This window comes from Topomyia yanbarensis, chromosome 1 (genome assembly GCF_030247195.1).
Source record: "Topomyia yanbarensis strain Yona2022 chromosome 1, ASM3024719v1, whole genome shotgun sequence".
NCBI classification, from domain to species: domain Eukaryota; kingdom Metazoa; phylum Arthropoda; class Insecta; order Diptera; family Culicidae; genus Topomyia; species Topomyia yanbarensis.
Genome location: NC_080670.1, coordinates 200,480,914 through 200,499,676, shown reverse-complemented (window position 1 = coordinate 200,499,676; position 18,763 = coordinate 200,480,914). Strand labels below are relative to the sequence as shown.

Here is an 18,763-nt window from a genome sequence, read left to right as displayed (position 1 = left end):
ACGTTGATATTATTGCACGAAACTTTGAGAAGATGGAGGAAGCCTACATCAGACTGAAAAGAGAAGCCAAGCGCGTCGGACTTGCCATCAACACGTCGAAGACAAAGTACATGATAGGAAGAGGTTCACGAGAAGAGAATGAGAACCGCCCGCTTCGAGTTTGCATCGGTGGCGACGAAATCGAGGTGGTTGAAGAGTTCGTGTACTTGGGCTCACTGGTGACCGCCGACAATGATACCAGCAGAGAGATTCGTAGGCGCATCGTGGCAGGAAATCGTGCTTACTTTGGCCTCCGCAAGACACTTCGGTCGAACAGAGTTCGCCATCGTACGAAGTTGACCATCTACAAGACGCTGATTAGACCGGTAGTTCTCTACGGGCACGAGACCTGGACCATGCTCGTGGAGGACCAACGCGCACTTGGTGTCTTCGAACGGAAAGTGCTGCGTACCATCTACGGTGGAGTGCAGATGGAAGACGGCACATGGAGACGGCGAATGAACCATGAGTTGCATCAGCTGTTGGGGGAGCCGCCCATCTGTCATACCGCGAAAATCGGACGACTACGGTGGGCCGGGCACGTAGCCAGAATGTCGGACAATAGCCCGGTGAAAACGGTTCTCAATTGCAATCCGACCGGTACAAGAAGACGTGGCGCGCAGCGAGCACGATGGATCGACCAGGTGGAAGACGATTTGCGGACCCTTCGCAGACTGCGTGGCTGGCGACGAGCGGCCATGGACCGAGTGGAATGGAGGAATCTTTTGTATACGGCACAGGCCACTTCGGCCTTAATCTGTTAATAAATAAAAAAACATAACCTGGCACCGCGTTTTAATGCTGGCATTATCAAACAACACGAATCAAATTACGGAGAAGTGGATACCGTTAAGAAAGATACTTGGAGTAACTCCTGTCCAGGTCTTCACAATGACATTCGTGTGTGAGGAATGCGTCCGACAAAATCTATTCCCTCCTACCTGACCATACAATGCAAATCAGTTCAAGATGGTGCATATACTCAGTGAACATTGGTCACGCACTCAGGGCAGATTCCTACGTGCCTTGCTCAAAGGCTGCTAAGGAAGTTCCATCTGTTACGACCAAGACCAAGAACGATTACAGTAAAATTCCTCCAAATCAGCAACCAATACCACCAATAAAGAATCAAATGTCGATGAAGACGGATTTACAACAGCGACCCGTAAGCACAACAAATAAATAAAAACATCCGACCATGAGCAACATGATTCCAGTACTAATGACGATATGGACATGAACGAAACAGCGAGAGAAGGCAGATCGAATAACCCCCAAGTTTGCGGCAGACAACGCAACTAATGTTTCACAGCCAAGGAAGACGATCTCAAGACGCAGTAGCGTCAAAAAAATTCCGACGGACAGGAATTTTTAAAGCAAATTTGTATTTTTACATATTGAAAAAGTCATAAAAGACCCACGGCTCAGTTAGATTTCCGTAGAAAATTTCCATATATTTCATCTACGGATCCGTAGATCCGTAGAAAACCTTCTAATCTGTGGATCTACGGAGATTTCCGTAGAGCTGCCATCGCTGCAACTTATTCTCCACAGCGAGAATGGGTAGTGTTTATGGACCCTTGCCTGAAAACGTGAGATGCTTTTTCACGATTAGCATTACCCATTTGATAATTTGGCACTTTTTCACTTTGTAGAGTGCAACGATTATAGTGATAGCAAGCATACTGTCCGATAAAGGCCAAATTTTGAAGCACATTTTGATTCCAATGGAAGCCGCAAGCACGTTTTTCAAACGTTAGTAACTTTCATTGTACTGAATGGAATTACACGATAGAATGCACCCATTGCGTATTAAATTTCAAAGCATGCATGATTTTTAGAAATAAAGCAAAAGCTGTCCGTATTGTACTATTCGTTGTTTGCTTAGCGAACAAGCAACACGTGGACTCTATTTAACATGCAGAAGAAGACAATCTGACTTTTCGTCACCCGTATATAGTTGCGCATGTATTTTTGTGCTTCATTCATCGTTCGCTAGTCGAATGAGAAGCATGTGGTTACGCGGTCATATTTTTGTGAACAAATGTAATTTGCATTCTTAATAATGATAGCTAAATCAAACGGGTGTCAGATTTGATCGATCCACATTCGTTCAAAACATCAGTCCCGCGTAATGCAGAATAAGACTGATTTTTTTTTTTTTGGTGCGCTATTTTAAGATCAAATCCCAATATTTAGTATTCCAAGGGGGTTTGGTAACAAAGTAGTTTTACTGGGTCGATTACCGACGGGTTCGCTGTTCATAGCAAACTAAATCATTAAAACTTAATGTTTAGCTTCGGGCGGGTATTTTATCAATCGCTTTTTACATTATGTCATCAATAATTTGGCAATAGTATTGCTCGTTGAAGGGTGACTATTAACTTCAATTGTCAGCCCTGAGTGCAGTGTCGACGTACCGTTTCTGTCCCAGACATTACATTTTGGATTAAGCAACTATGTGATGATCAAGTCGGCCCGCCCCGATACTGATGAGACAGGGTCAAAACGCAAAATCATAGATCAAATGCCCTTCCCGTTTCAGTTTATCCATTTTCCTAATTTTCAAAAATGGTTTTTTTTTTTCATTTTTCCAACGTTTCGATTTTAAAATATCATTTTTTCATTCCATTTTTAGTTTCATGAATCAGTATTTTTCATTTTCATATTTCATTTTTCTAATCAGTCAATGTTTTTATTGTTTTGTATTCGAGTTTTCAAACTATTATTTTTTTGTTGTTTCTGGATGTCAACTTTTTTATTAATTTTTCAGTCCAACTTTTTCTAATATTTGGTTTGTTGGATTTTTGTATTTCGTTTTCTTTTATTCTCAAAGTTTCAATTTTCAATTAACTTAATTTTGCTGAAATTTAGCAATTTCTAGTTCTAGTAGTTGACTTTCCAAATTTGTCAGTTTCTTTCTGCGTTTCATAAAAGTCACAAAAGATTAAATGTAAGTGGTCGCAGTGCCAAAGTTCCCCTCTATCGTAAAAATACATCCAACTGACAAATCGGAACTTTCGGATAATTGATTTGAAGTTATAATTTAATTTACTTTATTGTACAATAAATTGGGCTTAGTAACAACGCTTCTTTGACTTGCTTTGTTATTTCTCATATCATATTCTCATCTTCTCCCGTGTTGTGTTTTGTTTTTCACTTACTGGTTTAGCTCGATCCCCGTTCTAGTGATTATTTAAATCTTAAGGTAAATTTAACTGTTTAATTTACCCCGCGCTTACTTTTTATGTTTAGCTTTTTTTTTCTTATTTTTTTTTCAACCGGCAAACACGCGCTTAGATTCCAGTAAATTGATGATGTTGCTGTATTAGTTTTCCCACTCACACACTGAGTCTAGCCGATCGATCGATTAAAGGTTAAGTTATGTTAAGGTAGCAATAATAGTTCACAAAATATATCCCCACATATTCTTGACGCGGTAGTAGGTGTGTAATAATAATTGTTAACCACTCCCCCTCTTAAGCAGGCCGCCGTTCCGAGTTAATTTCAAGTTCAGCATTTCACTACTCACTACTGGTTTTTTTTCTCGTCTTTTTTGCTTCGCTCTAATAATGCGCATATACGTGAGAACGGTTGCTTTTTGCAGGGTTTCGTGGCTTTATCTAGTTACGGAATGTTTTTTTAACACTGGCGGTTTACTATTTAGATTTATCGTCTTATTAGAAAAAAAATGTTACAGCTGGTAAACATCGCGGGATTATCTTTTTTTGTTTTGTTTGTTTGTAATTTGTATTGTTTCCTTTGCTGCTAGCGGCTTTGTTTTTAAGCGTTATTTAGGGGATGTTTTTACATTCTCTTTTAGCGATTTTCTTTTATATTTACGATACTTGTGACTGTTGTGTTAAAAATGCGCAGATTAGAAATTATTGTGAGCATATGATGATTTTCCTTCTGTCCGTCTGTGTGATTAAAATTTCAACTTTTTCTTTTAATTTTAAGCTGATAGTTGATAAAATAATGCCATTTTATTTAAAGAGGTGCTTCGGGTTTTACTTATTTTACCTACTAGCTTTTACTCTTTTACTTCTGTTTTTAATATTAACTGTAAAGTTTTATTTTTCTCATTTTGCAACGGTGCGCACTTTCAGCTACATTGCAGGATTTTACTAACGGTAGCGTGTGAAGTGTACAAAACAATCGCAGAAAAATAGCGTGCGTACTTCAAGCCTGTTTTTGATCTTTCTTCCACCATCGTCGTTTTCATCAATAAAACTAGCTAAGTTTCCACATCAAAATTGTTAATTTTTGGGATTTAATCTAAATTCACTCGTCTAAATTTACACCAACACCGACTTAAATTCTAGTGAAGTGACTAACGAATAAAACTAGTAATGCTTATCGAAAATTAAGTACTTGTTTACATGTTTTCGTGTACCACATTTCCAACATTTAACAGAAGAGGAAAAAAAACATTCTCTCTATCTCTCTCTCTATTCAGTCTAGGAAAAAAAACCATAACGTTAAGCCCCAAGAAAAAGCAGGGTGGGATTTTGAATTTTAATTCTATGCAAACCTGTGCGCGGTTATGAGCATTTCGTTTCGTTTTTTTTAATTTTAATTTTCATTCGGGGGCCGGAATGTTTCGAATTAGCACAGTAAAATTTGGACGAAATCTGGTAAAAATTAAGCAATCTTAACAAGAGGGGGGACTAGTAGTCTTTCTTTTAAGTACATAATATAGCTTCCAAGTATAAAAAAGTAAAGTCACCACAGCAGAATGATGTCAGAGCCTGCTTTGCTCGACGTAATCAAACCAACTAGCAAAGGACGATAAATTTTCGCATGGCGGCGCGTACACACAGAGAACACACTTTGAGCAACTATAATAATTGTGGTGGTGGTGGTGTCAGGTTCGTTGATGTTAGTCTTGTGTGTGTGACACAGTGAAAACCAAACTCTAGCAGATTTGGACGGAAGATTATACGCTCCCATAATTTTGAATTAAGAAAAAAACATGGATGCAAAGGCAGGGTAAACAGAAAATTCTCAAAAATGCTTGGCACGTGAATAGTTGTTCCAGGTGCGTCTTGTCTCGCTCCTATCATATGTGTATACTAGTTTATGTTGCTTTCTAGCGTATTTTCAAAAAAAAAAACAAATCCAACGAAAAATTTAGTAGCAGTGGTTTTTAAAAAGTGCTACGGTAAAGTGCTCGATTTATTTTTTGTCGTTAAATATTAAGATTAATGTAAATATTTGCGGACGGATAACCTTCAGAAGTACTTTAAACTGGTTTATTTTAATTATTTTTTTTTTGAATTTACTGTTTACAACACTGGCAAGGCTCTAAACCTCTAAAGTTCCGTTTGTTCGTCCTTTGATTATTATTCCTCCAGTTTTTAAAAATTTTACATTTGGCATACGTGGTTTTTTCAGCACTCTCCCCGTCTCTCCCTCGACTACCCCTCAATCTAGTAAAATTGTGGTGGTTTTAGCTCGATTCTCTTCGAACCGGATAAATGCGTTTAAAAAGGAATGTTCTGTGTTGACCGTCGGACAGCTGACTTTTTGAGCTGTGATCATGAATACATCGAATTTGGCATCGTTTCCAGCGCAATCGCTTCGTTTTAAGCTGTCTCTAACCGTTAAAGTATTTTTTTTTTGCGGCTCACAATGATACATGTATGTGTTTGTTTGCGTGCTCATCTGTGCGAACAATTTTCCGTTTCCGTCGATAAAGTAGATTTTGCTCTTACTGGCTAACATGTTTGCTTTATTATTTACTACTTTGTGTCGAAGCATGCCGTTTTTTTGTAGCCTACTGAACATTTGTTTCCCCTTGCCCCCTATTTATTCTCCTCTCACAACAATGCGAAAAAGCTGAGCATTTTCGCTGATTTTTTTAAACCGTTAAAAGCTTGTCTCTAGCACAATGTTACGCAGTTTGAAGCGTAGATTTTCTTTATAGATAATAAGTAACAATTTTATTCCCTCCCCTTCCCCTCATACTCTCTCTCTCGTTCCACTAACGAGGATTTGGCCACTTTTCCAACTTTGACTGATTGATTAAAAACTCTCTAACTATCTAATAGTACACGTTGTTGACACTTACCACACCGAGGACGCGGAGGCCTACTGTACCTACTTAGTACACCGTCACGTCGGAACTGCTGCTGCCGGCACTACTGCGACGACGATGATGACGAGTGGCCGACGACAAATTTCGATGCGACAACGACGATGACGACGTCGACGACTGTGGCTGTTGTCGGTATTGCAGTTCCGCTTCACCTTCGCGCGTCATCGAAACATACCGGAGGGACGAATTTCAGTAGCGCTGCTGGTACTCGTGGTGCCAGCGGTTAAAGTCGATGTGGAACACGATGATCGAACCGGTGGCTAGTCCGGCCAGAAGGTATCTACAAAACAGTAGGGAATAGTAGTTAGAGCTCGTTGGGTAATTTAGTTTTTTGCGGGGTTGAATTTGTGGTAATGGCCTAAGAATCAAGCAGAGTAGCTCCTCAATGACCAAAGAGTCGAAACCCGTATTGGAAAAACCGTCCAATCTTGTTTTCTGGAGCGAGCTATCGATATAGACCTGACAATTTTGAAGCTTTTCAATTCGGGTCTGGAGCTATGTCAGTGATGGACTGTTTGGCCAGTTCTTCAAAGCTGTAACAAAGTTCGTGGAGTAAGCTAAGTCGATTATCATCAAGAAAATAACGCTATACTGCACCGGGAGAATTGAAGTCTTCGCGGTGCCGGGAGGAGTTCCGTAATATCATAAGGTTTCCCATGTCCAACCCTGAGCCCAAGCTCTGCACTATGTTAGATCTTTGGTTAAAATATCTCACGAGATGTTTGGTGTTCCTTGAAGCACTGGACACGGCTCAAATTTCTACGACTATAGACTGTTTACTTTGGCTTCATATCAGAGGTTTCTCGAGCGGCTTATTTGGCAGCCTCTCAATGGAGAAATTTAACCCTTTAACAAGGAATCTCCTCGTCAGTAACTAACACCAACCTGATGCCAGTTAGAGAAGTCCAAACCGGCATCAAATTGGCATCTGGTAAACACTAAAATCCAAAAAGGTACACGTCTACGTCTACGCACTAAATACAGAAGATCTAGGGCCCTATTCTGCGCGGCGTGTGACGTGAGACGACTAATCTCACCTCACTTTACGTGACTTTTCTCACTCGATTCTGAGAGTCGACTCGGGCGAGGTGAGATTCCCCATTGCAGTTAAATGGGCGTCACTCGAAGTGACTCTTCAGAATTGGGTGAGAAAAGTCACGTAGAGTGAGGTGAGATTAGTCGTCTCACGTCACACGCCGCGCAGAATAGGGCCGCTAGTTTGCTGATGAGGAAGATTGAACCGAAACTATCGGCCCTATTCTGCGCGGCGTGTGACGTGAGACGACTAATCTCACCTCACTCTACGTGACTTTTCTCACCCAATTCTGAAGAGTCACTTCGGGTGACGTGAGACGCCCATTTAACCGCAATGGGGAATCTCACCTCACCCGAGTCGACTCTCAGAATAGGGTGAGAAAAGTCACGTAAAGTGAGGTGAGATTAGTCGTCTCACGTCACACGCCGCGCAGAATAGGGCCGCATGTTTTGGTATGAGAAACAAACGCCTGGAACTATGCAAAAATTCCCAAATGAGAAAATTTTGGGCAACGCCAAGTTTTGTACGTATGAACACAATACCTAACATAAAGTTTGTTTTTTTAGTGTTTAGGATACTCTTCATCAGTAACTAACACCAACTTAATGCTAGTTAGATAAGTCTAAACCAGCTCCGAATTGTCGGGTATTATCCAAAAAAATTGGTCTTGTCTAAAATGTTCACGTTTGGCAATTTTCGCAAAGTAATTTCATCTGCCTAAAATTTTTATTTTCCTATGTGAGGATCGTCATAGAGACACTCTTCTCTTGCCAAGAGAGAATACTAATTTGTGGTTGTGTGTTGCGTAGCTCATTACAGTATTTCTGCAAAAGAGTGCGTCATTTGAGGGAATACTTGAGTCCTCGGGCGCAGGAGTCATCCTACATCCAGGAGCCTTATTGCCACAATGGCACAATTGCTTGCATTTAGTGTAATGTTGTAATGTATGACGCACAGTACGTACATACTAAGCTTGTCGAAGAAGACGTAATTAGGCAAAGCAGTCGCACGCAACGGGCACCTGGAACTAATTTAAAGGGATAAACTATTTTGTCTGGTCCAGTACGACTGAAAATCTTCGCCAACTGGAACAGAGGATCTTTGAAACAGCCAACTCCATGTTTAGTAGATTCACGCATGAAAAACTCGAATCGGTGACCACACCGTCGATCTCGACTTTACGAGTGGGCATGCAGACATGGTAGGTTTCGTAAAAGGTTTATCGCCAGTAATGTCATTCGCTTGCTTTAGAAAGAATATCAGAATTCGGAGCCAATCTGGACGAAATTTCGATATATATGCCACCGAGCCAGGAGATAGTAAAGCAAAAATTTAATCTCCTATTTTCGATCGATGTTGGTTGTAACTGATACGAAGCATGTGTAAAAACTCTTACCAGCAACAGATCTTAACCCTCGAAAAGGCAAGGGGTCTCAGAGGCCCGACAGATTTAAATTGAGCTTGAACGGACTTGTAAATTGAATTGAACTTGAAGCGATCGAGCGGTATCGGGGATTCAATTCTTTCACCGATAAAACGACAAATAAGAAGCCGTCAACTTCACTGGCTCCTAGGGGCAAGACTTCTGGAAGTCACGATTTTAGCCTGTATTTTTTGAGAGATGAAAGTATCTCTGTTTACTGGTAATTCACGCGCCATAATCAATAATCCACCAACTAAACGTTTCGTCCGTCGCTTTCCAACATCTAGCTTCAACTGAATTCACCAATAGTTGTTCGATTCTTGCGAATGGAATTTACATGAAATAAACGACAGTCAAATGAACCTTCTAGTAATTGGGTTTTCAGCGTCATTACAAGCTTCCAACCATCAGAATTAAATGTAACGATTGGCGAAGATACAAATATTCCAACAAATTCCTCGGATTGTTGATGTGATATACAGCCGTTCTACGCATAAATGTCCCATAAATATAGGGAATCCCATAGAACATGGGACAATTAAGCTTGTAACGGCTGTATAGGCGGGTTGAATTTCTTCATAAATATGCTACTCAGAAAACCGGTCTGCACGTAGTCTCCCAGAAAACTTCAAGCTCCCCTAGCGTCAACTGATTTCTCAAAGTTACCGAATTTTTGTAAATGTCACATACTTTTAAATTTAATATAATTTGCTACATTTGGTCCAACTGAAGCTCCGGTATTTTGTTACATATTTTGTTACATTAGTAATCGACGCTCACTGGTCTGATGAACAAAGGTAGAACGTTGTATCTCTAATTACAACTTGATCGTCTGTAAGCAGCACCTCGAAGCACCAGTTGCCGTATGCTAAACGGGATGCAGCAAGCGGCAATTAAACGATTCTACGAAAATCTCTTCGCCTGAAGATTCTTTCGGCTTGCTTTCTAGCTTAAATTAACGCAACGCCCACCTACGGAATAATAAAGGGCGAAAACGAAATTATAATGTTTAAAATCAAACCAAAATTTTAGGGTAGTTTTATACATATAATTTACTTCAAAAAATCAAAAGAAAAGTTAATCGATGGAGCCTTGAGTGTAAAATTGAACGCATTTTCGCTTGGTGCCCTCCATCAAAGTCTTTACAGTGTCATCCGGTACCAGTTTCTCAGTTTTTTCCATTTTCTTAACATGTGCTTCTCGTCTTTGACTGTCTTCTTGCTCTTCCGAAGTTCCCGCTTCATCATTGCCCAGTACTGCTCCACCGGGCGCAGCTCCGGACAGTTTGGCGGATTCACGTCCTTTGGAACAAAATGGACAGAATTGGCCTCATACCACTCCAGGACACTTTTAGAATAGTGGCATGATGCCAAATCTGGCCAAAATAGCGGAGCTTCGTCGTACTGCTGCAAGAACGACAAAAGGCGCGAGATTTGTAGATCTCGCCATTTACTGTGCCCTTTGTCACGAAAGGCTCACTCCTCAGTCCGCAAGAGCAGATGGCCTGCCAAATGAGATATTTGGAGGCGAACTTCGACATTTTCTTCTTCTTAAATTTGTCGTCCACATAGAACTTGCTCTTGCCGGTGAAAAACTCCAACCCCGGAATTTGCTTAAAATCGGATTTTATATACGTTTCGTCGTCCATCACACAGCAGCTATATTTTGTCAGCATCTTCTCGTAGAGCTTCCGTGCCCGAGTTTTAGCCGTCGATTGTTGCCGTTAATCGCGATTTGGGAAGTTCTGTACCTTGTATGTATATAGTCCAGCTCTCTTCTTTGCATTCTGGACGTAGCTCTGCGACATGCCGATTTTTTTGCCAAATCACGGCTTGAGACGTTGGGATTTGCTTTAATCATCCGCTTCACCTTTCCCTCCGTCTTTTTGTTCTCCGGTCCCGGTTTTCTTCCAGCTCCGTTGCCGTGGTCCAACGTCAACCGCTCCTGGAACCGCTTCAACACTCTGGAGACGGTTGAATGGTGAATGTTCAACATTTTTCCCGACTGCCGGTGCGACGCGTCAGGAAATTCCAGGTGTTTGGAAAGAATTTGTTCTCTCAGTATAGGTATTCTTTATTAATGTTGAACATTCGCTTGCATTCCTTTCGTTTCGAACATTATCTATAACGTCGCAATCGTTTAACGAGAGGACTCTGTATCGCTGTACGTGGGTGTCGAAGATCTTGATACTGTTGGCTTCACTAAGATCATGCTGTTCTATGGGATTATCATTTTCAGCAACATGACGAACTACCCTCGTTTTTTACTGTGTCGGAGGACCAACCTTAGTTCGCAGTAATGTTATTCGGTTCTCCAAATATTCCATCCACGTGGGTTTGCGGAACTTGGGGCGAATACAATACACGCCAACTCCTTGCGACTGTATTCCTAGCGTTCATACAATGACCATCACTGCACAATATATAAGAAACTGCGTATTCTCCTGCTTTTCAAAGGTTTCCAAGTACTGTTGCCGAATATTCTCGTTGCAAACGTTTACTACACCTGTTAGCCAAGACTGGCGGTAGTCCGTCATTTAGTTTGTGTCGTGCATGTTGCCCTTGTTTATCCTGGAGCTGCTGGATCCACTACTGGTCTGTCGGACGCCATCGAGTCCCGTTTGTCACTCACAACTGATACAAACTCTCACTCGACATTTCAATCCATTCATCAACTTTCTTTGCACTTCTGACTTGATGCACTCCACACCTCGGCAGATGCGGGCATGTTGTGTGGCATTATCACCGTTCAACAGTTTGGCGAAAAATCTTGCCTGTGAAACTCATAATGGATCAGTACGTGATGAATAATTGTTTATTTTATCGATCAGTTCATCGGACAATTGTTGTAATATTTGAAGACTCGTTGGCGAAAATCGTTGATCCGTTAAAATCCAATAATAGAAATGCTTCGTTGAACCGAAGGCAGATCTACCGAATTATAATCCTAGTGAAGCCTGGACGAGTGTTCGCTGTCCAGGTCCAGAGATAGAATAGTTGATTTGGTTGATCTTACGATGGTAGGAAATAGAGTAACATTTGTCTATGCTTAATGACAGCCAGTTCTACGAACACCACTCAACGATGCGCTGAAGCTCCAAGCAGCACAGCATATTCTTGAATCTCTTGCATAACTTTGTATCGTCGTAAATGGCAGTATCAAAATAACACATTTATTGAAGACTGAAAACAGATTTGACCCAAATTGCTGCCCTGCGCAAATCCAGACAGATTCGAAGAAAGTTCCGAAGTAGATAATCCATTTGTTTACGCAAACAGTGCGGTTCGTTAAGTATGACCTATGTCATGCACAGATAACAGAAGACCAGCCTAATCTCAGGTATAATTCCGTGATCAACTCGAAAGCAGCTTTGAGGTCCAAGTGAGGATGGCATCGATTTTAGTACCGATGTCAAAGTGATATGAATAGTATTAAATTTACTGCGAATGATCATTTCGGGAAGAATTCGTGTTGTTCTAATACATTGATACAATTTTTACATCTCAATGAACTGTCAACTCATATTCGTAGAGAAATTCGCTTAAAGTTTCAGTGGTCGGCTCGAAATTGATTGACATTAGCAGCCTTAACAGTACCTCGGGAACGGAATGATCGGCGTCCAGGTCAATCAATGGTTCGGTTACGGTGGTGACTTATTAGTTACGAGCACGAGGTCCAACAGTCGTGCATTCCGGTTTAAACTGTGCAAGGTCGTTCAGATTAAAGCCATGTAAAAGTACACTGGATCTGGTTGTATTCAGGTTGATTAAAGTCGCCTTGAATCAGGGCACTGCCATCACAGCGCAGATCACTGAAACAATCAGTTCTTTACAGAACCACACCATTGATAATATAATCGAATATTAATGGTTGTCTAAGGCCGATGACAAGCTGAAAAGGAAAACGAAGCGTTTGCGGACGCGTCTGAGCACTTTACAGTGTTTTGCCGCGTTCGCCCTGCTTTTACTATGACAGTATTACGCGTTCTACATGCACACACAAAAGAGATAGGTCAAACGCATTCGCTTCGCTTACCGCTACCGCATCGCAAATCGTCTAAGCATGTCATCGGCCTAAGGCGGTGATAAGAAATCAGCACACGTTTGGGAACGCTTTTGGAAGGCTTATTCCATCCGCACCAATCAACGGTGATTGTCACCGGATAAAAACATCGATGGTTAGCACAGTCAAGTGCAGCTCTTGGTAATTGGCGTTTGTGGATCTACGCCCTAGGGCACGCAACAGATGAGTTTATGAAACACGACGACGTTTTCGACTCAAGCTGGACACAGAGCACTCTGTCTGTCAAATAAGATTTCAACCATTGCTCCGACCAGTAGTTCAATAATTTGTAATTGTTATCCATTTTGTCCTTTTTTCATTTTCATGATTCGCCTTTACGCTATTTTCCATGTGAGAATGTGATTTTGCAAACTGCATTCATCTATTGTTTTAATTTCTTTCCTTTTTTGATTTTCTTACTTTCCAACTCACTGCTGTTTTAACCTGTGAAGTACAATAGAATGTATTCAATGTCATCCCGATAATCAGTTTTACTCACGAATGGCTGCCAGCGACGAATCCACTGTTGATCCTTATCCGGGTTTCCAAATAAACTCTTTCGTTCCAGGATAGAGAAATTTAAATTATTGTTTCTTTTTCAATTCTATTCCTATTTCTTTTTTGACGTATTCGATTGTCTCTCTTTCCAGATCCTCAAATTGCCTGGGTTATTTCACTCGTACATGAAAAAAGAGGAAGAATACATATATTAGTACACATTATAAATTTTGTTTGTTTTCGATTGAAAACTTGGGACGTGAACCTGCTGATCTCACGAGTTCCTTGGATGTAATCGCGTGCTATCTGGCGCATGTTCGACATCGTAGTGCTGCAGGTATTCTGAAAATGATCATTTGCGTACGTTCCGGGATGCCATACACCAGCGGCTGCGGTAAAACACTCGAGCTGGGAACAGCTTTCAACGTAATGGATGAGAGGATAAGAATCAAGAGTCGGTTCTAGAACATCAGCATTGTCAACGTGCATAGCTCTCATTTCGGAAGGAGCGATGCAGGACAAATAAGAATTCTACGCGCACTTGGAGCGTGAGTACGACCGCTGCCTAAACCATGACATCAAGATCATCAATGGGGATATCAGCGATCAGGTTAGCTAGGAGGAGTAACACAAACCAGTGATTACAGTAGCTGATGGCCTTAGACTTATTGAATTCACCGCTTAGAAAAATATGGCGTATATGGATTTGCTTTCTTCAACCAAACGAAATCCAAATCCTCAACGTTTCGGTCCGACGTAAGAACCTATCGAGGCGCCTACAATCATTCGGACCATTTCCTAGTGACGATTAAGGCTCAAGTTACCTCAAGGCTTGGTAGTATGCGTAAGAAAAATTGTGTTCAGCTTTGCCACCAGATTATCCATTTAAACCTTTTCAAAACTCTAAAAGAAGAATATCAGTCGATTTATTAGATCATCACGATTCAATTCATGCAAAATACCTGCTGGAAAAACCATCGGCATAGCTGGATGGTGCTTTTGAAAAAGTGGCTGTGATTTTTTATCGCACTACCACACCGAGCTGGGGTACGCAACACAACTGCGCAATGAAAAAACCACAGCCACTTTTTCAAAAGCACCATTTAGCTAAGCCGATGGTTTTTTCAGCAGGTATTTTGCATGAATTGAATCGTGATGATCTAATAAATCGACTGATATTCTTCTTTTAGAGTTTTAAAAAGGTGTAAATGGATAATCCGGTGGCAAAGCTGAACACAAATTTTCCTACGCACACTACCAAGCGTTCAATTCTAACACATGCTTAAAAAAGGTAACTTGAACCTTAAGATACGCCCGAAATTCTCCGTAGTGAACAACTTCCGATACTGAGGCCCAGCATTGTATAATCTAGACTAAAACCGTAAGCTATGCGTAGTGGCTCGAAACTGCACTGCCGGAAGACGGCGAGCTCGACTAAACCTACCTCGAAGCTTGTTGGAGCATCGCAATAACAGCTATCGACAGCGCAGCGGAGGACTTCTTAAGCAATGTGAAAGGAAGCCGACAGAACTAGTGATTCGACGTGGAATATCAACAGGAGTTAATAGAGAAGAATACAGCACATATATTGATGCTGCGACAAGAAACCTGTCAGAATGTTGAATGATACGGACTGACGTGCTATTCAGTCGGATGTCTCTCCAGAAGATTCTCTAGAAACCGGTGTCCCTAGGATATACCCGAATCTCCCGGTATATTTTTGAAATATCGGATGAGAAAACATACTGATTCACTCGGAATCTCAATGCGATATCGAACAGTTCACTCTGCACAATTAGTACCTCAGCCAGCACGTCGTTAAGGGTTAAATTCGTATGGGATGGTTCCACACTGGCATCGAACAACCCTTTGCATTTCGTGGTTGGGCTCGTTGTCTTCTTGTTCACTTTCTTACAGTGCCCGATTATTTGGTATTCCCGAATGAAATCGGTATATTGGTTTTTGAAGTCGTAGTTTCGAATCCGTACCTACGTTCTACAGTATGTAAAATCGTTTGAATGGTTAAGGACGACAGAATCCACATAGGCGAGATATTTTTTCTCAGCGGGAGTCGAACTACAAATTTGCCGGTCGAATATCGACAATAATTAGATGCAAAATGTTTCTCACATCGTTGTTCCACCGATGTAGTGGATGCTGTGGATTAGAACTTTGATAGATTGAATCGATGCCGCTTGCGAATATTGCACAGATTCGATCTGCTGATCAAATTGGATACTTCTTGCAAACTAGCCAGACTCACGCAGCTCTGATTGGAGTGAGGTGGCCTGGAAGAAAAGAACTGCTTCGATTAGTAAATCAATACTACCCGCTCGGGAGAAGGTTGAATCGGCAGGCTGCATACCTTAAGGAACGTTCCAAATCAACCCGTGACCCCACCCCCATCTCGAACCATATCTTTCACGAAATTATATGTCGTGTCGATGTGTTTAACCTTGCGTTCGGCTCTATCTCCTCGAGTCAACACGATGCAACTCTGGTTGTCCTCATTGACCAGGATCGGGAAAACGAGTTGCTCGCCAACGTCGAACATTAGTTTCTGAATCCACTTTATCTCCTGCAGACACTCGGCAAGGGCGACGTATTCAGCCTCGGTACTAGACAATGCCACGCATTTCTGTTTATGGCAGCCCCATCCGATGAGTCCACCGCCGTACTTAAACACGAACCCAGTCAGCGTCAACAAAACACTCAAGCTTCTGTCCATCACCTCCGAGGTACAGTACCGTGTTCAGTGTACCTTTGAGGTAACGTAGTACACGCTTGGCCTCATTCTAATCCGCCTTGGATGGCTCTTTTACTCTTCTTCCAAGGATTGACGTAGCAATAGATACATCTAGTCTGGTGGTCACGGCGACGTACAACAAAGCACCAATTAGACTTTGGTACGATTTTGGTGAATCCAATCGCATATCACTCTACTCCTTTTGTTTTAAAAAGCCGGGATCCATTGGATATTTGGACGGTTTTGCATTCTGCATCCCGAACCGCTCCAAAACTCTCTTCAAATAGGCCTGCTGGTCAATACAGTATCGTTCATCATCCAGCCGACCACGTATGCCGATCGTGAAGTTTTGCTTCAGTGCTGGTACTATCTTAGCAAACTCCTCTTCCGTATAACAGATGACAATTACATCGTCAACATAGATCAGTACAAAGATAGACTTCCCGCCTTTTGGCGCATGTAAAGGAACGAGTCCGCCTTCGATTGGTAGAAACCCATGTGTTTCAGCACCTCGTCGATCTTTGTGTTCCAAACACGGGCTACCTGTTTGAGTCCGTAAATACTGCGTTTCAACCGACAGACTTCATTCGGATTGCCCGTCTCATACCCGGGAGGTTGGCGCATGAAGATCTTCTCCTGCAGCCGTTCGTGAAGATACGCAGTCTTAATGTCAACATGTTTCGTTAACATATTCCGCTTGCTTGCCACACTCAGCATCGTACGGAATGTGATCTGCTTTATTACGGGAGCGATAACTAGATCGTGATCTGTCCCATATTTTTGGCAGAAGCCTTGTGCGACCAGCCGCGCTTTGAACCGAAAGAGATTGCCATCCTCATCTGACTTACGCTTAAAGATCCATTTTGATCCGATGGCCTTTCGATGTACCGGCAATTCGACGAGTTCCTATGTTCTGTTTTCACGGTGAGATTGCATTTCTTCGTCCATCGCCGATTTCCATTCGACGCATTGTAGACCAGACACAGCTTCTTTTTACGATCTTGGTTCAGCCAAATTTCGCTTCACTGAATTCACTTCCTCGGAATACCTTGCCGGTGGAATACCTGCCGTTTCGCTCTGTGAACGACGAACATGTGGAGGTGGGACAGGCGCTTCATTCTCGGGTACCGGATCTCTAAGGTCATCATCATTCCACAGTCCGCGAAGCCAGTCGTTATCGTTGCAAAAACCTCCTGGCCAGCTACCATCGTCATCGTCCCATCCGTAGAAATCTGCTTCAAAATTTGAGTCATCCGCCACTTGCCATATTATCAAACGACCACTCAACTTCTTCGTTGTCTTTCGATTTCTTCGTTCCCTTCGGCTTGCGATGATCCAGTTGATCCTTGGATCCGTCACCGAGCTCTATAAAACGGACATTACGACTAATTTGAATTGCTCCCGTCTGTGTGTTCAGCATTGTATAAGCTTTATGCTCGGCCGAGTAGTCGACAAATGTCATTTGGACTGCCTTGACTTCCAATTTCTGTCGCCTCGCTGATGGAATCATAACGTAGCCAACGCATCCGAACAATCGTAGGTAGTTCAAATTCGGTTTCCTACCAAACCAAATTTCGTACGGCGTTCGACCCACTGCGGCTGACGGTAAACGGTTTCGCAGGTAAAAAGCAGTATTTACCGCCTCCGCCCAAAAACGCTTGTGCACGCCTGTGTCTAGAATCATACAACGACCCATTTCGCTTAGAGACCGGTTCTTCCGCTCTGAAACCCCGTTCTGTTGTGGTGAATAAGCTGCAGTGTATTCCGCTTTTATCCCTTCGTTCGCATAGAATTTTCGTAGTCTCTGGCGGGAATACTCTCCGCCCTGATCCGAGCAAATAATTCGTGGTTTCCGGCCAAACTGGTTTTGACCTAATCTCACGTATTCGCGAATTTTATTCTCGACCTCCGATTTCTTTTTCAAGAAATAGACGTAAGTGTATCGACTATGATCGTCTATCAAGGTCATATAATAGCGACAACCTAATATCTAGCACCTCAGTAGATGTCTTTTCGGCAACCTGCGGTAACGATGGCCGAGCAATTTTGCCTTCAATACAGCATTCACAGGTCCAGTGGATACCACAGTCGACGATTTTCAATCTCGTTGCCAAATCGTGTCGCTTTATTTTACCAATAACATCTGGATCCCTGTGTCCAAATCGGCGATGCCTTGTATGTTGGCAGTTTTTCGTGTGTTGTTTTGTTTCGGATTTCAACACTCGATCCTTCACATACATATCGGTTACTTTATCCGCGATCGCGACTACTGTATTTCCGTGAATGAACTTGCAACCGGTGTTGTCAAATACCGCATTGACACCTTTTGACGCGAGCTTGCCGATCGAAATCATATTTCCCTCCAATGTTGGGACAAACAATACACCGCGTAGTGTGAGTTCGATTATCTCACCGATATCATTCGCGCACCTAATTAGGCAATCACCAACGCCTTCTACACGACTTTCAGTGCCTTCCGCGACTATGACGCAGGCACGCGTACCGTGTTCAAGTTAAATGAACGCACTTTTGTCACTACAAATATGCGAGGTGGCACCCAAATCGACCAACCACAAATTAGAAACGTCAGAACTGTCATGCCGACGCACCATGAACGTGAACGATTTTGTGTCGTTTTCGCGCACTTGCTTAACTTTTTCTTCCTGCTCCGGTTTATTCTTCTTTTTCTTTTCATCACCGGTGTTCTTCCGGGCCAGAAACTGTTTGCACTCACGTTTTTTATGTCCCGCTTGACCACAGAAGAAACAAACACCTGCCGGTTTAGCTTCACTTTTCGCCTTCAACACGCGCTCCTCCTGAGATTTCCCGGCATACAGTTTCTTACTTTCGTCGATGAGC

At 42.2% G+C, this 18,763-nt stretch overlaps 1 protein-coding gene across 2 annotated transcripts in view; it reads right to left on the bottom strand.

The window, feature by feature from the left end:
* Positions 1-3,078: 3,078 nt before the first annotated feature.
* Positions 3,079-18,763, bottom strand: part of LOC131687645 (neurobeachin) — a 186,763-nt gene continuing 171,078 nt past the window's right edge. For both annotated transcript variants that reach the window (XM_058971732.1, XM_058971740.1), the window contains one exon: positions 3,079-6,419. In XM_058971732.1, the coding sequence (XP_058827715.1) occupies positions 6,329-6,419 (91 nt within the window). In that variant the 3' untranslated portion in view covers positions 3,079-6,328. The remainder of the gene's footprint in view (positions 6,420-18,763) is intronic.